This window comes from Lathamus discolor, chromosome 2 (assembly GCF_037157495.1).
Source record: "Lathamus discolor isolate bLatDis1 chromosome 2, bLatDis1.hap1, whole genome shotgun sequence".
NCBI lineage: Eukaryota > Metazoa > Chordata > Aves > Psittaciformes > Psittacidae > Lathamus > Lathamus discolor.
Window position 1 is genome coordinate 57,357,696 of NC_088885.1, and position 21,382 is coordinate 57,379,077.

The 21,382-nt window shown below is 41.1% G+C and overlaps 1 protein-coding gene across 1 annotated transcript in view; it reads right to left on the reverse strand.

The window, feature by feature from the left end:
- OBSCN (obscurin, cytoskeletal calmodulin and titin-interacting RhoGEF) overlaps positions 1 to 21,382 on the reverse strand; it is a 185,376-nt gene that overhangs the window by 54,369 nt on the left and 109,625 nt on the right. The window contains exons 67-86 of the mRNA XM_065666939.1: positions 20,923 to 21,195; positions 19,971 to 20,243; positions 16,221 to 16,493; positions 13,704 to 15,059; positions 12,824 to 13,102; positions 12,364 to 12,442; positions 11,884 to 12,002; positions 10,890 to 11,087; positions 10,427 to 10,459; positions 10,237 to 10,335; positions 9,554 to 9,772; positions 8,670 to 8,736; positions 7,078 to 7,106; positions 6,648 to 6,776; positions 5,675 to 5,814; positions 4,748 to 4,948; positions 4,330 to 4,412; positions 3,435 to 3,608; positions 1,888 to 2,047; positions 542 to 658 (exon numbers count right to left, since the gene is read on the reverse strand). Of these exons, the coding sequence (XP_065523011.1) occupies positions 542 to 658; positions 1,888 to 2,047; positions 3,435 to 3,608; positions 4,330 to 4,412; positions 4,748 to 4,948; positions 5,675 to 5,814; positions 6,648 to 6,776; positions 7,078 to 7,106; positions 8,670 to 8,736; positions 9,554 to 9,772; positions 10,237 to 10,335; positions 10,427 to 10,459; positions 10,890 to 11,087; positions 11,884 to 12,002; positions 12,364 to 12,442; positions 12,824 to 13,102; positions 13,704 to 15,059; positions 16,221 to 16,493; positions 19,971 to 20,243; positions 20,923 to 21,195 (4,301 nt within the window). The remainder of the gene's footprint in view (positions 1 to 541; positions 659 to 1,887; positions 2,048 to 3,434; positions 3,609 to 4,329; positions 4,413 to 4,747; positions 4,949 to 5,674; positions 5,815 to 6,647; positions 6,777 to 7,077; positions 7,107 to 8,669; positions 8,737 to 9,553; positions 9,773 to 10,236; positions 10,336 to 10,426; positions 10,460 to 10,889; positions 11,088 to 11,883; positions 12,003 to 12,363; positions 12,443 to 12,823; positions 13,103 to 13,703; positions 15,060 to 16,220; positions 16,494 to 19,970; positions 20,244 to 20,922; positions 21,196 to 21,382) is intronic.

A 21,382-nucleotide genomic window follows, 5' to 3' on the forward strand; every position in this document is an offset into this window, starting at 1 on the left:
TGGGTTAGAACCTGAGATAATAGGACAGATGAAAGCTTGAAGGATGAAACATTTCAGGATGGTAGAATGAAGCAAAACTTTTCACATAACAAAAATTTCATCTTACTATAATATCAGTATAAACCTAAAGGAAATAAAGTGTCAATATCTTGCACATTGGAAACTGCTTATTTTTAAAACATACCTATTACTGTGTGTGAAGCAAATTCATACTTGTTATGGATATATGCATACATGTATTCATATACAGACGTAAACAGGCATATATTTTTATATATGTATATGCATGTATTTAAAGATTACTGAGATAGAGCTTGCTAAACTTTATGGAGACCATGAACCTCTATCTGGTTTCACATTTGAAAAACAATTTAGAGAGCACCATCACTGGCAGTGATTACTCTTTCTTACTCAAGCAGCTTTCAGTTGTAGTTGCCAGAAGAAAGCTAATACAAAATAAAAATGAAGTCTTTTTCTACACAAGGTGCACAAACCAGAACATAAACCTGTCAGATATACATGTGTAACAACAGGTCTTCACCTTGATTATAGTCTGATACTGCTGGATTCTGGTTATGGGTTTTTCCAGGTAGTGCTGCAGTGGTGGGATAAGTGGCTGTGAAGGATCTTCATTAGTTAAAATTTCATCTGTGTATCTCTGAAAAAATACATAGAACAATAAGGAAAGGTTGTCATAAAGAGCAGTAGAAAAGATTACTCCCTGGGAAATACTCATGTGATGCTATACCTAAAAGCCAAAGTTGGATAGCTCTACCAGAACTTACTACCACATATTTTGGACACCTCTAGCCCTCTCCCATCCTTTCTCAGCTATTTATCATTTTACACTGCAAGAAGGCTGAAATTCTGAATTTTTCTGCTTTTCCAGTGCAGGATTGACACTGGGGATATGTGATCCAAAGCTTGCAGAGCTAGATGGTGTGATGTGAAAGATGAGTGCTTTCAGCAGGTGGGAGGGCAGGAGTGAGAGAATTCAGTGCCAGAAACTGGTGCCAGACCTCGGTCGAGGGTGGTCTGTGTGTTTGCAGTGCCAGCAACTGGAGAGATGAGGGTCTTGGCACCAGCACGTGGGACGGGAAGCACAGGTCACAGGGTCCATGTGCTGGGATGTCAGGCACTTAGCTGGATGCTGATCCTTCCCCATTGATCTGGTGTGTGCGGGTGCAAATGTGTGAAATGCACCAGCAAGCTTCAAGCTGGACTAGATGTACGTCCAGGACCCAGGGTCCAGGCGTGGGCATTAGGGAGGCCAGGAGCTTGTGCTGATAATTTGAAGGATCTGTGAATGTGGGGGGAATGTGAATGCATGCATGTGTTTTCTAGCAAGCATAAAGCTGGACCAGGTGCTGAGCAGGAGGCACACTGAGAAGGTGAAAGCCCAGAGGATCTGGACATGGGTTTTGGATGGACAGAGGGGCAATGTTTGCTGCTCAGGAGATCCACAAACATGCATGTATTCTTGGATCTGGATTATTGTGTGTGTGTTTTCACTAGTGACCTCCAATCTGGGAGCAGAGAAACGGAATTTGCCTATCTATCCTTCTGAGTTATGTGAGTTTGCTTGGTTTTATAACATGCTTGTCCTCAAAATATACCTTAATTACAGTTAAGTAATCACAGCCACATTCATACCTGTGTATTTCTTATGATATCCATAAATACATAAGCATATGTAAACATGTTCCCATGTTGATTGTACCCACCAGGAAAAGCTAGACAGTGAACATGAAATTATTATATTTAGGAAAGATTTCCCACAAAAAAAAAAAAAAACCCACAAAGGATCACGTTTGTGATTAATAGCTATGTTTCTTGTTGAAATGGGTTATAGGATGCATGTTCTGCGGTCCTTTGGCTATCGTTTACCTTGTAGAAATCCTGGACAGCTTTGCTGACAACAATTGACTCAGCCTGTACCCTCCCCACCAGGTACTGGATGTACTTATTAAACTCTGCTTCACGCTTGATAAAGCACATGGCCACATCATCATCAGTGTCACATTTCTGCAAGCCTCGGAGAAAGACACTGTGGAGACAAAGGAAAAAGGACATCTAAGGAGAATGGGATGGAATGAGACTAGAGCACAGCCCCAGCCGACAGACTTAAATCAGGTTAACACAGATTAAAGGATGTGACTGGGGAACATGAGAGATGTGCCACATTAGAATTAAACTCCTCAATGCCTCTTCATCTATCATGATGCTGTTCCTCTTAGCTTGAATGTATGAAACGCCCTGCAAGGAAGGCAGGGATAACTTCCTAGGGCTCAGTTCAAGTTGTGAATTAAGTCCCCCCTAGATCCATATGCCTCAGTTTAAGGAGCAATGAGCCATCCATGTGAGTGAAGACAGATATCCCCACTCTGTCTTACAAAGGATGTTGAGACAGATTCACACGCACAAAGATTTTCAGCACTGTTAGCTGATAACATGCAACACCACCCACAGCTGAAGTTGTTTTGGGGGGAAAACCAAAAGGATGGGGAAAGAGGAGAGAGTGAGGAAAGAGAAGGGAAATCTATTCTCATGGCCAGGGCAGGAAAAGTGCCAGTGTCTCACATAAGCATCCTCCCCAAAACATTTTTGCCAGAGTAACTATATACTTGTCATTGCAACATGCTCAAACTCATCGGTTGCTCTTGCTTACAGCGCTATCAATACTGATCAGAGCGCACACTGACTGGGGAAGATGCTGCACCACGCACTGGTTGTTGAGCTTTGTGCGTGCATATTACTGACCCTTCCCCCACCGTAAACCAAAAGTGGTTCTCATGCTGTTGGCAGGGACTCTCCATGAGAACAATTATCTCCTATGAGAGCAAGGATATCAAGACGCAAAAGGAAGCCCCTCAGCAAAAGCCAAAGGCACATAGGACATTGTACGCCACCTCCTTTCTCTGGCAAATGAAAGTATTTCAGCCTGGGTGTTGGCAAGTCATTTTGCGAATAGCAGATCTGCATTAAACCTTTCTTGGAGTAGGCAGAGGCGTTGTGCCATGGCACTGTGCCTGGGCAGTCTGCTACAGCTGGACGTGTTTTGAATGCTTGGACACTGGCATCAGTTTTGGATGAATATGTGTATCTATGAAAATGCCACTAAAGTGGCTGTAAGACCATGACGCCTTTTAAAAATAATTCATTGTTTCTTAAATTAATTCACTTAAAATGATAAGAAATAAGCTGGTCATATGAAACCTTGAAGCACTGTAGGATACTATAGGAGTCCCAATCCTGTGCTCTGATGTAAGCCATGCCATCCCATCACCTGTCATCCCAAAAAGACTGTCAATTCCCTTGCACCTCAGCACTGCCAGTGCTCCACATCCTTCATAGTAATAATATTTACTGTGGCTCTGACACCACATATGTGAGACACTCTTTGGTCTCAAATAAAGGGACATGGGAATGCCCACCTGGAATGGAAGCAAGCAATGTCATCAATATTTCTGAAGATGGTAGATTTCTGACTAGCAACAGCTCCTGGGACATTGGAACAGGTCTCAGTGTACTTAAGGTGATGAGTCAGGAGGAACTGTAGATCTTGAATGTAATCCTCTTCTGAGATCAACAGCTCTTGAATAAGAACACTGAAGGGAAAACAAACAGGCAAAAAGAAATCACAGAAAAATCATCATCATTATCCTTGACATGCTGACAGACTTTAAGCTTTTAAAGTAGAGATACATGATCAGAGAAACAAGACTCCCTGGAGTGTGTTGACTAGATATCCTCTGACCATAAGAAGAACTTAGACACCCTGCTCCCTCTACCTTACTGATTGCTACTATTAGGGCAGATAAAAGAGAGAGTGAGCAACAAAAGGATCAATGTAAAGTAGATGGCAGCAACTTTGATGTCACTTTATGCAATCAAGAAGCAAGTGTCTCCGTGAGAGCACACTGAAATAGTGTGTTGCACTGCAAGGGAGTAACATCGGGTTGAATGCTTTCACGCCCTCTTTAGACATCATTTTCAGATGTAAGGCATCCCAAAGTACTGTAATTCAGGATGCGGTAAAATCAGAAAGCTTCAGAATTGCATAATGTAAACTCCTCCTTTCAAGTCATCCAGTCCGGTTTAGATTGCCTGGAATATTCTTTTGATTAAATCAATGGCAAAATGCAATAAAAGACTACAGATTACAAGTCTGAGAGAATCAAGGGTGCTTGATTCTGGAAAAGGGGAGGTGGCAGGGCTCAGAAGAACAAAAGCAGTGACTCTGATGGTAGGGACTTAGTTGCCAATATTTGTGTTAGTTCAATAAGCGGGAAAACCAAAAGGCTCAAATACCAAATGACATGAGCTCACCTTAGCTTCCTTTTATATTCGTCTTCAGAAACAAATTCCCCAGGGAATTCAGGAGCTTCTGTTGTTCCCCACTCTGGTGACAACTAAATACAAGAAAAAAGAAACTTTATACTTTGAAGTTAACAGTGCTTTTATGAATGCACATTGAGGAACATGCCTTCTGCGTTCACTGTCCCTTTCAAGAATTCCTAAGCCAGAGTGAAATTTATTTTTTGCTGGAGGATGATTAGGTCTTTCAAACCCAGGCACTGCTGCAAGCATACAGAAATATTGTCTAGTCAAAACATGGAAGAGACCAGTCATGTTACAGACCCTTTCAACACCTCTTCATATATCACTCCTGGCAAAAGGGATGGCTTTAAATTGCATCAGGAAAAAAAAAAAATACACAAAAATTAAACACAGCATGATCAGTTACCTTTAACTTCTTGTCCAGGTAAGCCGGAGATACCCAACCCTGTCGAGAGGGGCTAGATTTTGTGGGTTTGGTCCTGACCAGCCATTTCAGAGGATGAGCTGAATCGAGGACTTCTACATATTGGCCTTCCTTCAAAGTGATGGCCTCCTTGTCAGGTGCAACAGGGGAATAGTCAGCTGTGACCATGTAGACATCAAAGATCTGCAAGCACAGAAGGAGAGTTATCTTGTGCTCTGAAAATAGAATACAGTAACACCAGCAGAGCATAAGTGCTTATTGGTGCTTAATGTTTTATTCTACAGCCCTTGTATGGCAAACAGAATCACTGTTCACTTTTTGCAAGTGGAAGACTAAGTCTCTAGGAGGCTCAGACCATAGTTTCAAGTCTCTCTCTCTCTCTCTGAGGTGTTTTGGATTTATACCATAAAACAGTACTGCCTTTCTCCCAAGGCAAAACAATGGTCCTGAAAATGGCAAAATCAGTTAACATGTCCAAAGTCTTAATTTATGGGTTTTTTTTTTACTTTTTTTTTTTTTTTTAAGGAAATGTTTGAAATGACATCCCCAAAAATTTCTGATTTTCACAAAATTCTCGTTTTATCAAGAAGAAATTCTTAAAATTCTTCTGACCAACTATCCAAGACCACAAGGCCACAGAAAATCAGGCTCTGATTTTCTTAGGTTCAGTTATGAAAGCAAAAGATGCCAAATAAGGGATATGTTGCCTTGAACAACTTGTTCAAAATCACATGATGAGCATCAGAATTTGATTCTCTGTGCTCCATATCACAGACCCAATATTTACTAAATATAGCCACTGAAGTGAAGTACATCCCTAAAGGGGGTGGAAATCCTTAAGCCATAGGAGCCTGGTCATTCTAAGTAAAGTTTTCTCCTTGCGAAAACTTGTCCATAAAGATACCATACCTCTCCTCTGGAATCCCCATCTTCAGATTCAGAGGAGGACTCCTGAACAATAGAGGAAGGTCTGGATCGTCCATGGCGAGGTGATGCAGAGGGTGTTTTTGACTCATCATCACTTTCTGCACCCGGCACTCGAAGCTTAGCTGAAAAGCAGAGCAAAAGCAGTGCATGAAATAAAGATCTCTTATTTTAACATGAACTAAATCTATAATAATTTTCAATTTCATACAAATATTCCCTAGGAAGAGCATTTGTAATATTCAACGTGAAGTCCTATTTGTATTTAGGATTAAACAAATGATTGAAATGTTTTAATACATTAGGTTGTATCCCTACTGCATGTATTGCCACTGCAAGAATGTTTGTAGAAGACATAAGACCTCTCTTTTTGCTTGAAGATAAAACATTACTACAAGATAATAAGTATATGGTACACAAACCAGGATTTTTCATTTAATTCAACACACCATTGGATTGCTGCCCAGCTGTGAACACAGTTTTCTGCCTTAACTTGATTTTAAAACCCTATTGTCAGCTAAAACTTGAAGATGGGGGAAGTCTTCAAAATAGGATTGCTTTCAGAGTCAGGAGTGATGAATTTCTGAAGAACTTAAAATACCTTAGAGGTTCAAAATACACTTCCATTTTTACAACTTGCCCTCCGCTCTAAAACTTACAGTTATTCCTGCTTATTTAAACAAAAACTGTATGCACAAAACTTCATTTTTAGCGATCAGCCATCTTCATTTACTGTAATAGACTTCTTCTATCTCAAAACTGTAGACTAGGACATGCAGTTTAGATGGACTTTTACTAAAAATCCTTAGTCTTAAGCACATACAAGTACTCATATACTTACGAAGCAGTTTTGAGACGGTCATCCTACTCACTGATGTTTAAAGCCCAAATGATACTTAAAAAAAAAAGATTGCATATTTTTCTGCACTAATCAAATTGTGTTTGACAGGTTCCTTACCCTGATTTAGTTTTGCAGATACCATTTCTGAGATGTGTGAGGTGAGTTTCTGAAAGAACTCTTCTGAGCCAACATCAGCTAATGAAATAGGGCTTTTGGGTACACCTTCTCTACCACCTTCAAAGTCTCCTGAAAAGAGAGAATTTGCTATTAAGCAGGCAATGCCACTGGAAAGTCATCTTTTTTGAGTAACAAAAGCGTCTGTGGAAGGAAGGCCTAATTTTCTTCACTTCCCCTGTTTTCAAAGCTCTGCTTGTTCACATTTCATCCAAATAATTCACCCTTGAACAGAGACCAGTCCTGAAAAGCTCCAACATTTCAGACAGTTTCAAGAAAACAGGATAAAAGTAGGCGGTAATCATGAAATACATAGATGATCTCAACTGTAGATGTGAAAGGCAGGAGTAGGAGAGAGAAAATAGCCTCTTACCTTCCCTTGTTTCAAAGGATTGAATATCTCTGAAAGAATAAAACAGAGTTAAAAGTTAAGATAAAATGTGTATCAAAGAGAGATAAATAAGAAACATCCCCTCCTTCTAACATATTTTATGTGAAGTCTGAGAATATGTAAGTTAGGACTCTGCTCTTGACAGCAGGTGTTAGTAGTCGATACTCATTAGGGCCACTACAACAAATGGGAACTGGGGCATGTGGCTCTTATGGGCACAGAACCCCTCATGTGTCTTGGTCTTTCAGGCAAATGCCATCTGACAATTCTCCTTATTCCTAACTTTTATTACAAGCTGTTGCTTGACAAGATCTGGCTGCTCAGAGAGTGGATTGTAGAACCAAGTAACCTCCACCTTCATGGTACTACTGGACTTTATTCCCAGCTGACTCTGAAATAAAGCTATTGCAGTTGGAGACACTATGTCAAGGGGGATCTGTAGTCCCAGTCAGTTTTCAGTGAACTAATGCTTAACAATTTGCAGTGGTTTCATCAGGAAACCAAGGATCAGAGAATATGTAGATGCTGTGGCTGTCCAAGAGATCTGCTCCCATCACATCAGTATGCCTGTGTGCTGTGAAACAAGCTGGCTACTCGTACTGCAGTAGTTATGGGGTCCAAAGAGACCCTTGCTACACTGACAGCTTTTACCAGGTTCAAATTAATTCATGCTAGCAGTAAAGGGGCAGGAGCCTGTATTGTTAACACTGAGTGAAAATGACTTCGTTAGCATGAAAAAATACCAGCATTGTTTGCATCTGATGAAGAGTGTGTTGTTTCCCAAGACTACAGCTCTGCCAAAACACTAAAATCTTGAAGTCAACATCTCTCCTGTTGTTTCTGGAGGCAGGATATAAACTTTCATTGCACAGGCTGATCTCCCCTAATTCTCTATTAGTACACAGGAGGCAATCCACTTGGTATGTGATGAACTATATACCACTAAGTATGCCTAACAGAGCCTGGACACATCCTTGGAAGAGGTTGTAGTGGAATAGCTGAACTCACACTGCGGCTTTCTTCACACTTCGGAGGAAGACTGGTCAAGGGTTGTAAGCTAGACATATTCTAGAAGTTTACATGTGTTCAGGTGGATACCGCTTTTCAAACTCTTTCTGCCTAGTATCCAAGCCAAGGATGGTGAACTGAAGAGGTTATTCTTCAGATGCATTTGTAAACAAGAAGCTTGTGAGCAGACCCCTTTTCAGCTTCTTTTTCTGTGAAGCATCAATGTCAGAAAACCTTGACCCTTAAATTTGCATTTTTTATATTCTGCCTAGGAGATGAAATAGTAGCAAGAGGTTTATATGACCCACCCATTTCTTTTCTCTCCTTGTTCCTACCATCCCTGATAATCAAGTATAAATGACTGTCACTGATATTATATGTATAATATATAGTACTAGATATAGTATATAGCATTCATAGCATTTCCCATCCTAGGACCTCAAACTATCTCTAATTCTGGTGCCAAGACATGAATATAGATGTCCAAAGTGAACACAGCCTAAAAGTGACTCATGGGAACCGGTACCTGCACTGTTCCACTGCACCACAGGTGACCAACCACTTACCCCAGTGTGGTCATGATGGCTTCTGACACCATCACACGCTCCTGGGTCAGAGCTTCAGCCTCTTTCACTGCAAGATCAGGGTTTATCATTAGAGGACAGAAGGCAGAGAATGTTGGTTGTTTTTTTTTTTCTTGTGTATTTAATGCAGGTATGTTTTCTAGACGTGGATTACTGGGAACACTGAAATACTGGATCTGCCCTGTTAGCAGCTCCTGACCTGGAAGACATACTCCCACTCACTATGATGCAAATAGTTTGCTTCTCTCCCTGTTCAGGTAGATGTATGAATGCCCTGTTTGTCTACATTGCTCAAGGTATGCTCTTGTAGCTCTTGGTACACTAAAAATGTGGGATGCAAGGAAGGATAACAGAAAAATGAAGTCCTTCACAGTGCCGCCCCTACTCCCAGTCTGTATTTGCTTGTCTCCTGTCTTACCAAATGAATTGTGACAGGAGAGGCTCTGAAAAGATCTGTAAAAGGGGAACCAAATAACTCCAGCTGCCCTAAGACAGCTCTACAATGCAAAACACCTTAGCAGAGAGAAACATTCTAAGTGATTTTTCAAATTATGACTTTTGCTAGTTACTTCACATTTCTTCCTTTCTTTTTCCTTTGTGCTTAATTTGGTTGTTTCTTGGAACTTGTCTTCTGTTTATATAGAAAATACATTGCTGTTAATCCAAGATAGGGTCAGAAATCTTAAATAGAAAAAAAGAGTGTAATGATTTGCAAGGCAAGCAAAGCCATGGCTAATCTTGGGAAAATGTTTTTTTTTTTCAAGTTGTAATTTGATTAATTTCCTTACCAGTGACACTTGTTCTTCTCTTAAGTACTGTATAAAACATCAGATAGAGAATGTGTTTGTATTGTAACAAAGATTTACCATCTGAAACTTCCACGGTGGCTGTGCAGATGGACTGGCCAGCCTTGTTGGTAGCAATGCATGTATAAGCTCCACTGTGCTTCCTTTTGACATCCAACAGGATCAGACTGTGATGCATATTTGAACTGGCAAGTTTATACCCAGGAGTTTCTGGTTTGATCCACAGGATATCTTCCCGAGACTCTTCTTTCAGCCAAGTAATAGTTGGTGGTGGATGTCCTAAAGAAAAAACAATGCAAAGAGCTTTAATTTTCCTAGTGGTGTTCCTGCCTTGCAACTATAAGCTGTGCTGTGAATAAATACCATTTTGATCTGTTTCCTGACTCTTTTCTAACAATAAAAGGCATAATATATATTAAAGGATCTCTTTAGAAAATTATCTTTCTACAGCACACTCAAAAGTACATCAAACCTTTTTTTAAAATCAAAACTGTTAATCAACACATCTTCAGAAGACCAGTAAGTGTTATTATCCCTGTTTTTACACACAGGAAAATGGAAGTGAAGATGAATAAGATGCTTTTCTGTAAAGTACCTAAAAGTATTTTACATAGCTGGGAGTAGAGTCCCAGTCTTCAGATACAGGAGATGAGGTTACAATGACTTGGGCCAGAATGTGTCTAGAATGTGCTGTGAAGTTACACAATTTGTTACGCAGGGAGGCAAGGTATCTATCAGCTTACCTTCAACTTTTACAGATAATGTGATGCTTGCACCTTTTTTCACCTTTTTATTAGTAAATCTTTCAAGGAACCGTGGTGGTATCAGCTGCTCATGGGAATCTGAAAATGATATTATTGATGAAACATGGCAAGTTTAGGTGACTGAAAAATTCCTAGGGGTACTGTTATCACCTGCTACGGCTTCTCTCACCTGTTTCTGATGGCTCTTCTTTCTCATCAGGACCTGTAACACAAGGAGGAAAAAAGAAAGTGACAAATGCAAGTATCTTTCTGACCATGAGTTTAATTAAAAAACAAACAAAAATAAAAGGTGACTGCAGAGGATTACTCTTTGCAGGAGATGCTACACAGAAATGTTGGTATAATTTATGAGAGGCCCTCAGTTTTAATAAAATGAACAAATAAATTTGCTGAAGTTGGGCAGGAATAAAATGTATGTTAGTAAGATGACAGTCAGGCCCTAGAGAAGCAACATCTTTGGGACACACTGAGAATTTATAGGTGAACCAAAATTAAAGCTTTTTTTTTTTTTTCTTATCTACAGACTTCCCACTTTACTTGACTTTCTTTCTCAAGAAAAATAACTTTACAAAATAGAAAAAAAAAATGCTGGAACAGAGAAAAGCAGGTGCCAAAATCAGTGCCATACCTACCTTTGACTACCAGCCTTGCTGATGAATATGCAGAACCAGCAGAGTTGATGACAAATGTTGAGTACTGGCCAGCATCTGCCCTAGTAACGTTGCGAATTTCCAGTGAGTGGAATTCCTGTTTATCAGTCTTCAGGATGCGATCTGAGGCCTTCAACGGCTGTCCATTTTTGAACCAATACAGACGTGGCTGCGGGTACCCTGCAAGAAGCAGTTGCAGACATGGAGGACAGAATGCATTGCCAGTATTGATTTGGTAGCATCCCCAAAGAGGCAGGGCCTTCTGAGCAAGAGCCAAGGAATTCTCAGCTCTGCCCAGGGCTGCTATTTCAAGGATTTACCTAGTTATGAATGTCTGCAAATTCATTAAATTCTACTGATCTGTTAAAGTTCTTTCTTGTTTCTTCAGTTTCTGGCACTCCCCATTATTGACTGCATGTGCAAGTACCTTTCAGGTTGGGCAGGTAACACTTAGGTCTGACTTGCAATGTACACGGAGAGAAAAGCTGAAGCCAAAAGAGTTCACACCATTTTTATAGGAAGCAATTGGAGAAAACAGGAAAATCCCTACCTCTCCCTACCACAGCCCACACGAGCAGGATGTTTCTGCAGTTTTAGGTTGTAGCAGCAACCCCCTCATAGAGTGAGGCAAGTCCAGGACTGTTCATTTACTAAAGAGAATAAAGGACTTGCTTTATTTATTGCTCCTCCATAACTAACGTGCTCAGAGAATTACAAGACTTAGTTTTCAGGAGTAAATGCTTGTAATGGTGTCTGGAGACATGGACACAGAATGAGACACTTGATCTTTCTAACTCTGCTGCAAAAGCCAATGTTCATCAGCATGAGCATGTTCTTCTAGCTGTGTGGTGCAAATGTGGTGCAAGATCCATAGGCTGGGGGCACAGCTGCAGAAAAACACATTGGAAAACCTTGTCCAGCATTTCAATCTGGCAGCAAACCTGGAATAATTGACAGTGCTGTGGGCTTCCCTCACCTTTCACCTTCAAGTGAAATTTAGCCAGTGATGCTCCAGGTGACACATGAATATCATGAAGCTCATCAAAGATCTGGGGCAATTGCTCCTCCTCAGTGGTAGATTCCTCTTGTTCTCGGCTAAGAAGCAATTAGATTCAGAAAGAAGAAAGTCAATGAGCCAGAAAAGAGTTAGAAATCAGAATTAACTATTTTAGGTTAATTTGGTCTGTGGGCTTTCTCATCATGGCAACAGATTCTGCACCATATGACATTAAAAGTAATAGAATGATACTGTGAAGAAATATTCAGACTAGCCTGAAAGCAGCCAGAGCAAGTTTGGACATGATAAATGTCCAGCTGTTGCAGTTACTGCATCTCAGCTGGTCTGGCTGTTCTTTTATGACATTAAACTGGCCCTGCTAAATACAGCAAAGCCATAAACATACGTATTGATCTTACCAAGTCAGAATTTAGAAAGAGGTAGAATTCTATATTTTACCTTGAAATATATTCTTTGGCACTGTAGTAAGAAGATGTCTCAGTCGCATCTGCTGCTGTCTCATAGTCAGTGCTGGTCACTGTTAAACGGAAAAGGAAGTGTTTTCTATAATCTGAGCTTTGAAACTCTTTTTTTTCTTACTAGAATTATCTTTCCCTACTAATTTGAGTGACAACAGATTAATTTCACACTGCTACTGCAGCAGGATCCCATATACCCCTGGATAACGAAAAACACCCCTGTTTATCTGAAAAGCTTTGCTCCAAGCCTTGCCTTGGAGTTGGCAGAACCTAACTGAACTCAAGAGGTTTGCAAGTGAAACATTTTGTGGATAATGCATGTATTTTCTTAATGTAAATGGTGTTTTCCTTGAGAAAAAAACCCCACAACAAACTACAAAATATCTCCCACTCAGCAGGACCCCTTCCCTTGTTTCTTCTACAGTGATTTTGAGACTTACAGTCCACTCGAAGCTCAGCCTTAGTTGAAGCAACTCCCATGTTGTTTTCAGCAAGGCAACGGTAAACACCCATGTCTGTGGGGACTACAGCTGTGATGATCAGCTGATGGCACCCCTCCTGGTCCTCGTTGATCATGTAATGATCATTTTCTTCAATAGCTTTCCCATCCTTGAACCAGCGAACTGTGGGAAGCGGTTTGCCAACGACAATGCAGTCAAAGCTGACTGGATATCCATCTTGTACCTCTTGGTTTTGGAGCTCAGTCAGAAACATGGGAGCTAAAGTCAGGGTTGTTAGGAAAGAAGATAGGAAAAGCTTGGTTGTGATAAAAGATATGTTTTAAAAGCACTGCTGCTCAGTGCCTGAAGACTTCTTGTTTCTATTTTTTTTATTGCAGAGTGTTATCTTTTCTCTACGAAAACACTCAACTAGAGATTCCCTAATAAATATTATGAAGATATTCCATAACACCATATGCATTGCAATACCACAGCTGCAAACTACACATTGCCTCTGTTCCTCTCTTTGCCAAAATATCTTGTTTCCCTCAGGAAGTTTTGAAAACTGTGTCATTTATTTGAGTATACTAATCGTAGCATAGCCATGTTATTGTAGTAGGGGACATCTTTATTGTGGAAAGCAGCTTTGTAGATAAAGCAATACTCTGCACCCCCCTAAGTCAGTAACTTCCCTCTTCTCCCTCAAAACTAGAACGAATAAAAAATGCATCATTTTTTGACGAAGTGCAAAGTTTCCAGGAAAATATCTGCTCCAAATGGAAAACAAATGCTTTTGGGGAGCTATTTGTGAGTGAAAAGGTAACACTGTGACCTGCTCTAGCTGTCTTTTTCAAAGAATAAGCAGGTTTGCTTCACCTACCTGTATCAGAAGTCAGCAAAGGTGGTGGAGGTCTTGCTAACGGTGGTGCAAACTTCCCATGGGTGGGTGGTGTTGCTTTCCCGATGCGTAATTCAACTTTTTTAGGGCTTTGTTCCAAAATGTCAATCTCCACAGGAATTCCCAGAGCACCAAACATCTCTCTGAACCGAGTGGCAGCAGTTTTTGCCTCAGACAAGATTTCAAACTTAATGTAGATGTACTGGTCATCCTCACGATAAGTCTGATGGTCAACCACATCTATGTCCCCTTCATCTGCACTGACAAAGAGCTCTTCCTCCACATCAGATATCTCAGTTGAGATCTTGGCCCTGAAGAGTCTATTAAGTCTCCTCGCTGCTTTACGGAAAGCATCATCCAGCTCACTGCCAGATGAGCTCTCTGTCTCACTGTCAGTGCTGTGTTTAGCCTGCTCCTCCTTATGAAGAACGTGAGGTTCCTGAGTGCCAATAACCACCTTAGCACTGTGTGAAACCTTGCCAAATTTATTGGATGCTTCACAGGTGTATCTACCTGCATCTTTCCTGTCCAGGCCAGTGATAATCAAAGAGCAGGTCCCATCAGTGTAATTGTCTATGTGATAGTAGCGACCATCTGAAAGCTCTTCCCCATCTTTCAGCCAACGGACTTTCATGTCAGTTTTGCTGTGGGCCACACACTCAAGATGAAGAGTGCTCCCAGGCTCACCAGAGAAATCTTTGAAGGTCTCAGTAAACACTGGGCACTCTTGCTGTTTGATCTCTTTCCTGACTTTGTAGCCTTTGAAAGCAGCTTGGATCTTCACAGCGGCCTTGTTCATGGAAGGGTCATCTAAATCTGGCATTTCTTGTTCAGATGGCTTAGCAGCTGGGGCAGCCAGAACAGCCTCCACGCTGGATTCCTCCCACTGCTTCCATAATTTGCCTGTGGAGATGGACTGAACCTTGCTGGTAACACTAATACTTGTCTTCCCTGCCTTCTTGAGGTAGTTTACTAGTGAAGGAGTCCCAGCTCTAGATTCATCATCTGAGCTTGTGAAAGAGAAATCTGCTTCTCCTGTCCTAGCCAGCTCATCACATGTGGAGTACTCCTCTGAGTAATAGTGAGACATCTCTGCCTCCTCCTTCCTCAACTTCTGAAGCTTCTCATCCTCTTCAGGCACCTCGCTAATGGAATCCAAGGTGGGCTCCCGGCTCATCCGTCGTTTCTTGGCCAGGGCTTCCCACAGAAGGTGAAGATCTCCCTCCTGAGCAGCCTCAGGGGGCAAGCTGGGCTGGACATGGCCATCCACCAGCTCTTCTGGTTGACTTGCAGGGGGTGCTTCCTTGGCAATCTCTTTAAGCATTGACGCTGTGGGAACTGAGGAGAATTAAATTGTTAAGATGTTAAAAGACAAAGGTTGTGAGTAAGCTTTGAGAAAGCACATAGAAAGCTTATTCTAACGCCTGGGAAGGAGAGTATCAATGGCATTTAACTACGCATTCTGTTGAGAACAAAGGGTAAATTTAATACAACTGGACGCGGTCACGGGCAACTTGCTCTAGGTGACCCTGTTTGAGCAGAAGAGTGGACTACACTATCTTCAAAGTCATTTCCAACCTCAATTATCCCATGATTCTTTGCAGGTACTTAAAACATGGGCAAACAACTTTTTTACTCTTCACAGAGCTGAACCCAATAAATAAATTTGTGCCCTTTTAAAATGGTGCAGTTGATGAATATCTAGTTAAGGCTGTCCTTGCAGTGTGGAAAACTATTCAGTCTCATCCTATTTTACAGGTAGATAGGGCTTCGCTGACTGTCTTGAATAGATCTCCACTGGCTATAACAGGAGCCAAGATTCCCAGCTGACATGGAGGCACCTGCCTGTTCAGGTGTGTCTATGTCTGAAGGTTGTAACTCACTCCCTGGGACACACTGACTTGGTATTGCACAGTGCCCAGTGCTTTTTGAGATGTTTCAGGCTTCTGAGACATCCATGTGTGGCTCTCAGATACAACACAGGATCCATGAGTGCTCTAGGTCCTTTTGGAGAAAGAGATGGAGGCCAAGGGTGTTATCCTGAAGTGCCTCAGTGGCACCAGATGCTTGCGTGTAGGCCACTGAATCCCACCACAGGGGCACAATTCAGCTTCCTAAGCATTATGACCCAAAGGCATTTGGGATGTCTAGGACAGGGGGCTGGCAGATACCATGCAGAATATACAAAAGAGCACCCACTTTTTGAAATGGCAGCTGGAGGCCAGGCAGAATACACTGGTGTCAAACACCACCAGGAACCCATGTAGAAACAACTGTATTGCAACTTCAGTATATGACTCAGGAAAATCTTATCCGAGCAGCTCGAAGCTGTTAGGGATTCATAAATGTACTGGGCAATACTGAACAGAAAGACAACAATTCTTTGTGGATTGCTATCACAGCTTGTAAAAGAAAATTAATTCCAGTCCAAGCTGTGGAGATGCCCTGGGATGTCCATAAATGGAACTATTTAACATCACAGGAATGCATGCTCCGTACCATCAAGACACAAGCTGGCAACAGATTTGACTTCTGGAGAAACCATGCAGGTATATGTGTCCTGATCTTCAGGTTTAAATGCATGAATAATGAGTATCTGCTTTTTCCCATCAGAGAGGATCTCGTATCTCCCTCCAGCTTGTATTTGTTCCTTTCCTTTGAACCATGTAACTTTCTTTTCAGTTTCACTTGATAATTTGCACTCCAAGCGAGCCACCTCTCCTTCTGAGACTGATCCTCCCACTAAAGGATGGGTGACTGTAACTGGAGGCTCTGTAATTACAAAAAAATTAAATTAGCACGAAGAACATGCAGTAATTTGGCATTAAGACACTCAAGATCACCCTATAAAATATCCAAGCATCCCATCCTCCATTTATAGATTCTTTAGCTCTTGTAGACAACCAAAAGGAGAAAAAAAAAATATATGGTAACATTCAAAATTTGCACTTCCAAAGATAACAGCGACATAACTTTACAAGATCATCCAGCAGGTAAACCAGCTCTATTTAAATATATACATGCAAATTGGTTGCATTTTTCGCATTCCTGTGTTTATTTGCTGATCTTCATTTACCCATCACCAGTATTCAAGCAGTTCTACGGATTCTAGAACATCTTAATGTTTAGAAGTGAAGCAGTTCTGAAGACAATGAAGAAACAATAAAAAAGAATTAAAAAAAGACATTACTAAAAGCAGCATTCATCCCACTCTTGAAAATAAAAAATACTAAAAAGAAGAAATTACACTAGCTGAGGAAGAATAAAAATTCTCAAAAAGCATAAAGGATTTAAAAATTCTCTCTATATCTTTTGTCCTTTGGAAGGAGGCCTGCCAGTGGCATGCTCCTTGTACAACTGTGATACTCAGAATGAAGTCGAGACAAATGCATGAAATGGGGAGAAGTGGCCTGGGATGTAAAGTACGCAAGTGAATTACCAAAAGCAGCACACTCCTGAGTGTGATCTGCCCCTTTGCACATTTCACCAGTGTCAGGGGGCCACTGCTGAAAATGCCTTGTTTTTTTGTAGGCAAAGTCAGCATACACAGATTTATCAGGGTCCAGCACTGGCAGCTGTTATATTGCGAAAACATCATTATCTGTCCGAGCCTTAAGAAAAAGATTTGTTTATTATTATTCTCAGTTTGAGGAATTTTTTGTGCACTCTGCTATCACAGAAAGAGTTGCAAGAAAAGAAAGATTGAGGAAGTGGCTCTCCTTCCCACTGTGGCTTCCAGAGTTCCACCAACAGATCGCAGAACTGCATCCTCCATCATTTCTTTGTGGGAGTTATTGAAAAAGATACACAAATAATAAAACAAAAGAGAAAGATGGGTGAAGAAGTCAACACTGTACACCCACAGCTTTTGTACCAGGGTCTTGGTACCCCCGAATGCATCCCAACATGCTCCTTTTGACTCATACCATCCTAACTCCACCTGAAAAGACCAGGCAACACATGGATGCAGAGAGCTTGTTGCAGGTTGGAGAAAGTAAGTGTTGATTACTAATAACTCAGCCGGTTTTGTTCATGACAGCCCAGAACAGTTTTTCCAAGCTCTTTCTCCTCTATTGTGTTGGCAGCAAAGCACCGAAAGATGTTGCAGACTGAACTCTTCCAGGAGATGCCTGGAATGGATGAAGCAGGCATGCCATGCAAAACACAAGGTCTACAGCCACTTGCAGTCCTCCATGGGTGCATCTCTCTGTTCTCACCTAGCTGCACCATCTGAGGGAAGTGCACCGGCTCACTGGCCCCAACTTTGTTTATAGCTGAAACGCGGAATCTGTAGGGTTCACCTGGGGTGAGATTGTCCACCATGAACTCCGTGTTCTGAATAATGCCCTTGCTGCATGACTGCCAGCCAATACCTGGGATTTTCTTCTCCACATTGTAGCCTAGGATGTCACAACCACCATCGCTCAACGGCTTGTACCAAGACAGAGTTACAGAGTGGCTGTTCTTACTTAAAACTTCTGGTTCTTCAGGTGGATCGGGATGGGCTGAAGGCACAACAGAGGTCCCGAAATGTATGACATGAGCAATAATGCTTTATACTGAAACAACCAAGAGCCTTCTACGGGCAATGAGAAGGAAGCAAACAGAGTCAGTATTTGTCTTATTGTAAAATTGAGTGGGTACATGCCCATAACTGTGAGACATACATGTGCACCACTGAGTTTTCCTTTGATCTACGTTGCTAATGACAAACATCCATTTTCCAACTGTCATCTCACGTACTTAATGTCACATATTGTGAATTTTTCCTGATGCTTTGTCCCACCCAGCTCAAAATAAGGATAACCCTGTACTGTCCATATTGTCAAGGAATTTAGCTGAAAACCTCAATTACATTTGGGCCTTGATCATATTAATTTCATTTTTGGCCTTAATGGAATTCAAGTTATTATTTGACTACAGAGTAACTCTGGTAACTTAATAGCTAGTCACTCAATTTCTGTGTAATTGCTATATAAGTCACAGCATCAGGCACTAACAAATAAATACATAATGGGAATGCTCTGCAGTCCTACTAGACTGGCTGCTGATGGTCATACTCAGTACACTGGAAAATGTTCCTCACTTAATTTATGCTTTGGCTTAGAAGACAGAATAATTCTTTCAGTCTCCAAGTTCAAGGCATTTACCAAGTAAATGACCTGCCACAATGTACCAATCCAACAAATTAACAGCAAGTAAGGTCAACAGCAAGTTCTTAAATTCTGGACATCACAAACATAACATAAAAGCTTCTTTTTCTGTATTTTTCACCAAATTTCATACAGAAAAAGCGTCAACAGGAGGCGATTGTGAAGGGAGTATTTTGCAGTTCCTGAAATGTAGGTGTCCAAAATAAAACAACACTGTTCTAAATCTGTCAGCAATCCTTTTTTTTTTTTGTTTGTTTTGTTTTGTTTTGTTTTGTTGAAATGACTGAAATATATCAGAGATCTCTCAAGTCTCAGAAATCTTTAGACAGATGGACTACCCATAATGATTTAAAGAATGGATGGTCGGTCAGTGGCTCTTGAGCATCTCAGCTGCAGTGTGCAGCTAAAACACATTGCAATTGTCTTATAACCATTGCTGGAGTTGTGCTGGAGTGACCACTGCAAGGTGACCCACCTATGCCACAGCGGAAAACAGTCAGACTGTGGGTGCAGGAATGGGCATTGATGAATTATGGGTATAAACTGCCCCATGATAGAATTAGGGAACTATCTTTTTTTTTAATTGTGAATTACTTCAAGAGTTATTAACTCTAATATCTCTGAAGTATAAAGTACATGTTTAATGAATCTCACCCACATGAAGACTTTAATATGCAACTCATTAATCTGGAAAACTAGTTGTCCTTCACTTGAGAAGATTAGCATGTTTCAAGGGGTTCTCTGCCTTCTGGATAATTTTTCCATGTGTGCTCTAGTTCTGATCCCTCCCTGAGGGTGATGAACTGAGTAAATTGATTTCCATCAGACTCTACATTACATTTTACAAAAGACTGCAGCTAAAGAAAGTTGGTGAACATCTTTACCAACACTAGCCTGATGTAATTTTCTTCTGATGAGGTGGACTATTTCTGGTCAAAGAACAAGTTACCAGGCAGCATCTTCTCTGACTAAGAACACTAGCTGAGGATGCAAGGCAAAGATAAAAGAATCAGCACAAAGATTAGAAAATTCAATGTTGTAGCTCATTTAAGTCTGAGATTTCAAGTGCCATTGGTCTTGAACAGCAGACACTCACCTATCACAGATAACTTGGCTGATGCAATTGCTTCCCTCGAAGCAAAAGTCACCTCTCCAGAATGATGCGGTTGGGCATTTTTCAGAATAAGTTTGTATTTGTTTCCATCTGCTTGTACCTCCCAGTCCTCATCGGACTGGATCTCTACATCATTACTATACCAGGCAACTTCAGTAATTGGCACAGCTTCACTTAGAACACAACTAAATGTAGCTTTCTCCCCCAGAGGGACTTCTACATCTGTGAGAGGCTGCAAGATCTGTAGGCGCCATTCTGCAGATAAAAACAGGTATCAAGCCCTCAGTTAGAGAAACAAATAAAAGCAAAAGATTTTGTGAATACTTATGCTGAAGCTCTGGACAGTCAGGCCTTGAAAACCAATGTATCATTTAAAGAGAGGTTATGTAGATATCACTAGGACAGAAGGTATCACTGGGGACTGAAACTTCCCCAAACTTACAGGAGCAAAACCCAACCTAGAAAAGTATTTCTGTCCAAAGTAGCAGAAAACCGCAATGAAGATACTATGCTATGACTGAGGATGGCTGCTCTTACACTCTGAAGTGGTTCTAATCTCCACAGGGGTCTCCAGTAATGGCATAAAAGACAGTCATGCAGAGATAATGTTGTTACTGATATACCTTTCACCTTTAAAGTCCTCAAGTACTCATAAACACAACCCAACCCAACAGAATAATGACAACTGTAAGACAGTCCTTTGCTGCTAACTCATTACCAGCTGATGCTGCATATATCTATGTCATAGCATTTGGAACAAGGGGAAAAAAAAGAAATTGTAAAACATCACCTATGTATTGTGTGGGAAGAAGATTTAGGTAAGAAGCAAGTAATAAATGCAATTTTTCCTCTCTGCTACTCATCATGTTCTCCTGTTTCATTTGCTCTTTCCAGCTGGAAATTAGGACTCCCTGTGCATGAGCGCTTCAGTTACCTTTCACTGTCAGGAAGGCTGAGGTCACTGCGTCGCTGCACATAAAAGTCACCCTGCAACTGTCCCGGGGAGTTAGGTTCTTCAGCAGCAGAAGATGCCTTAGCCCATTTTCAAAGTAAACCATTTCAGTGTTTTCTGTAGTTTTGGCAGGTTCATCGTCAATCAACCAGTTGTAATTGTAGCACTCGGGCTTGGAAAGATAGCATTCAAACAGGGCTTCCCCTCCTTCCACAGTTTCCACATTCTCCAAGCCCTGGACAATGCTGTTCTTGGCTAGCAAAGAAGGACAATGAATGGTATTAATTGTTCGGCCATTCATATCTGAATTTAACAAGCCTTGGAGCACTGGATGACTCCCACTGCTGGAAAGCTGATGGAAAGGATGTGGATGTGATAACCTGTGCTTGTAGGTTTAATTACTGATTTCAACCACTCTCTAACACAGTACTGTATTTAAAAG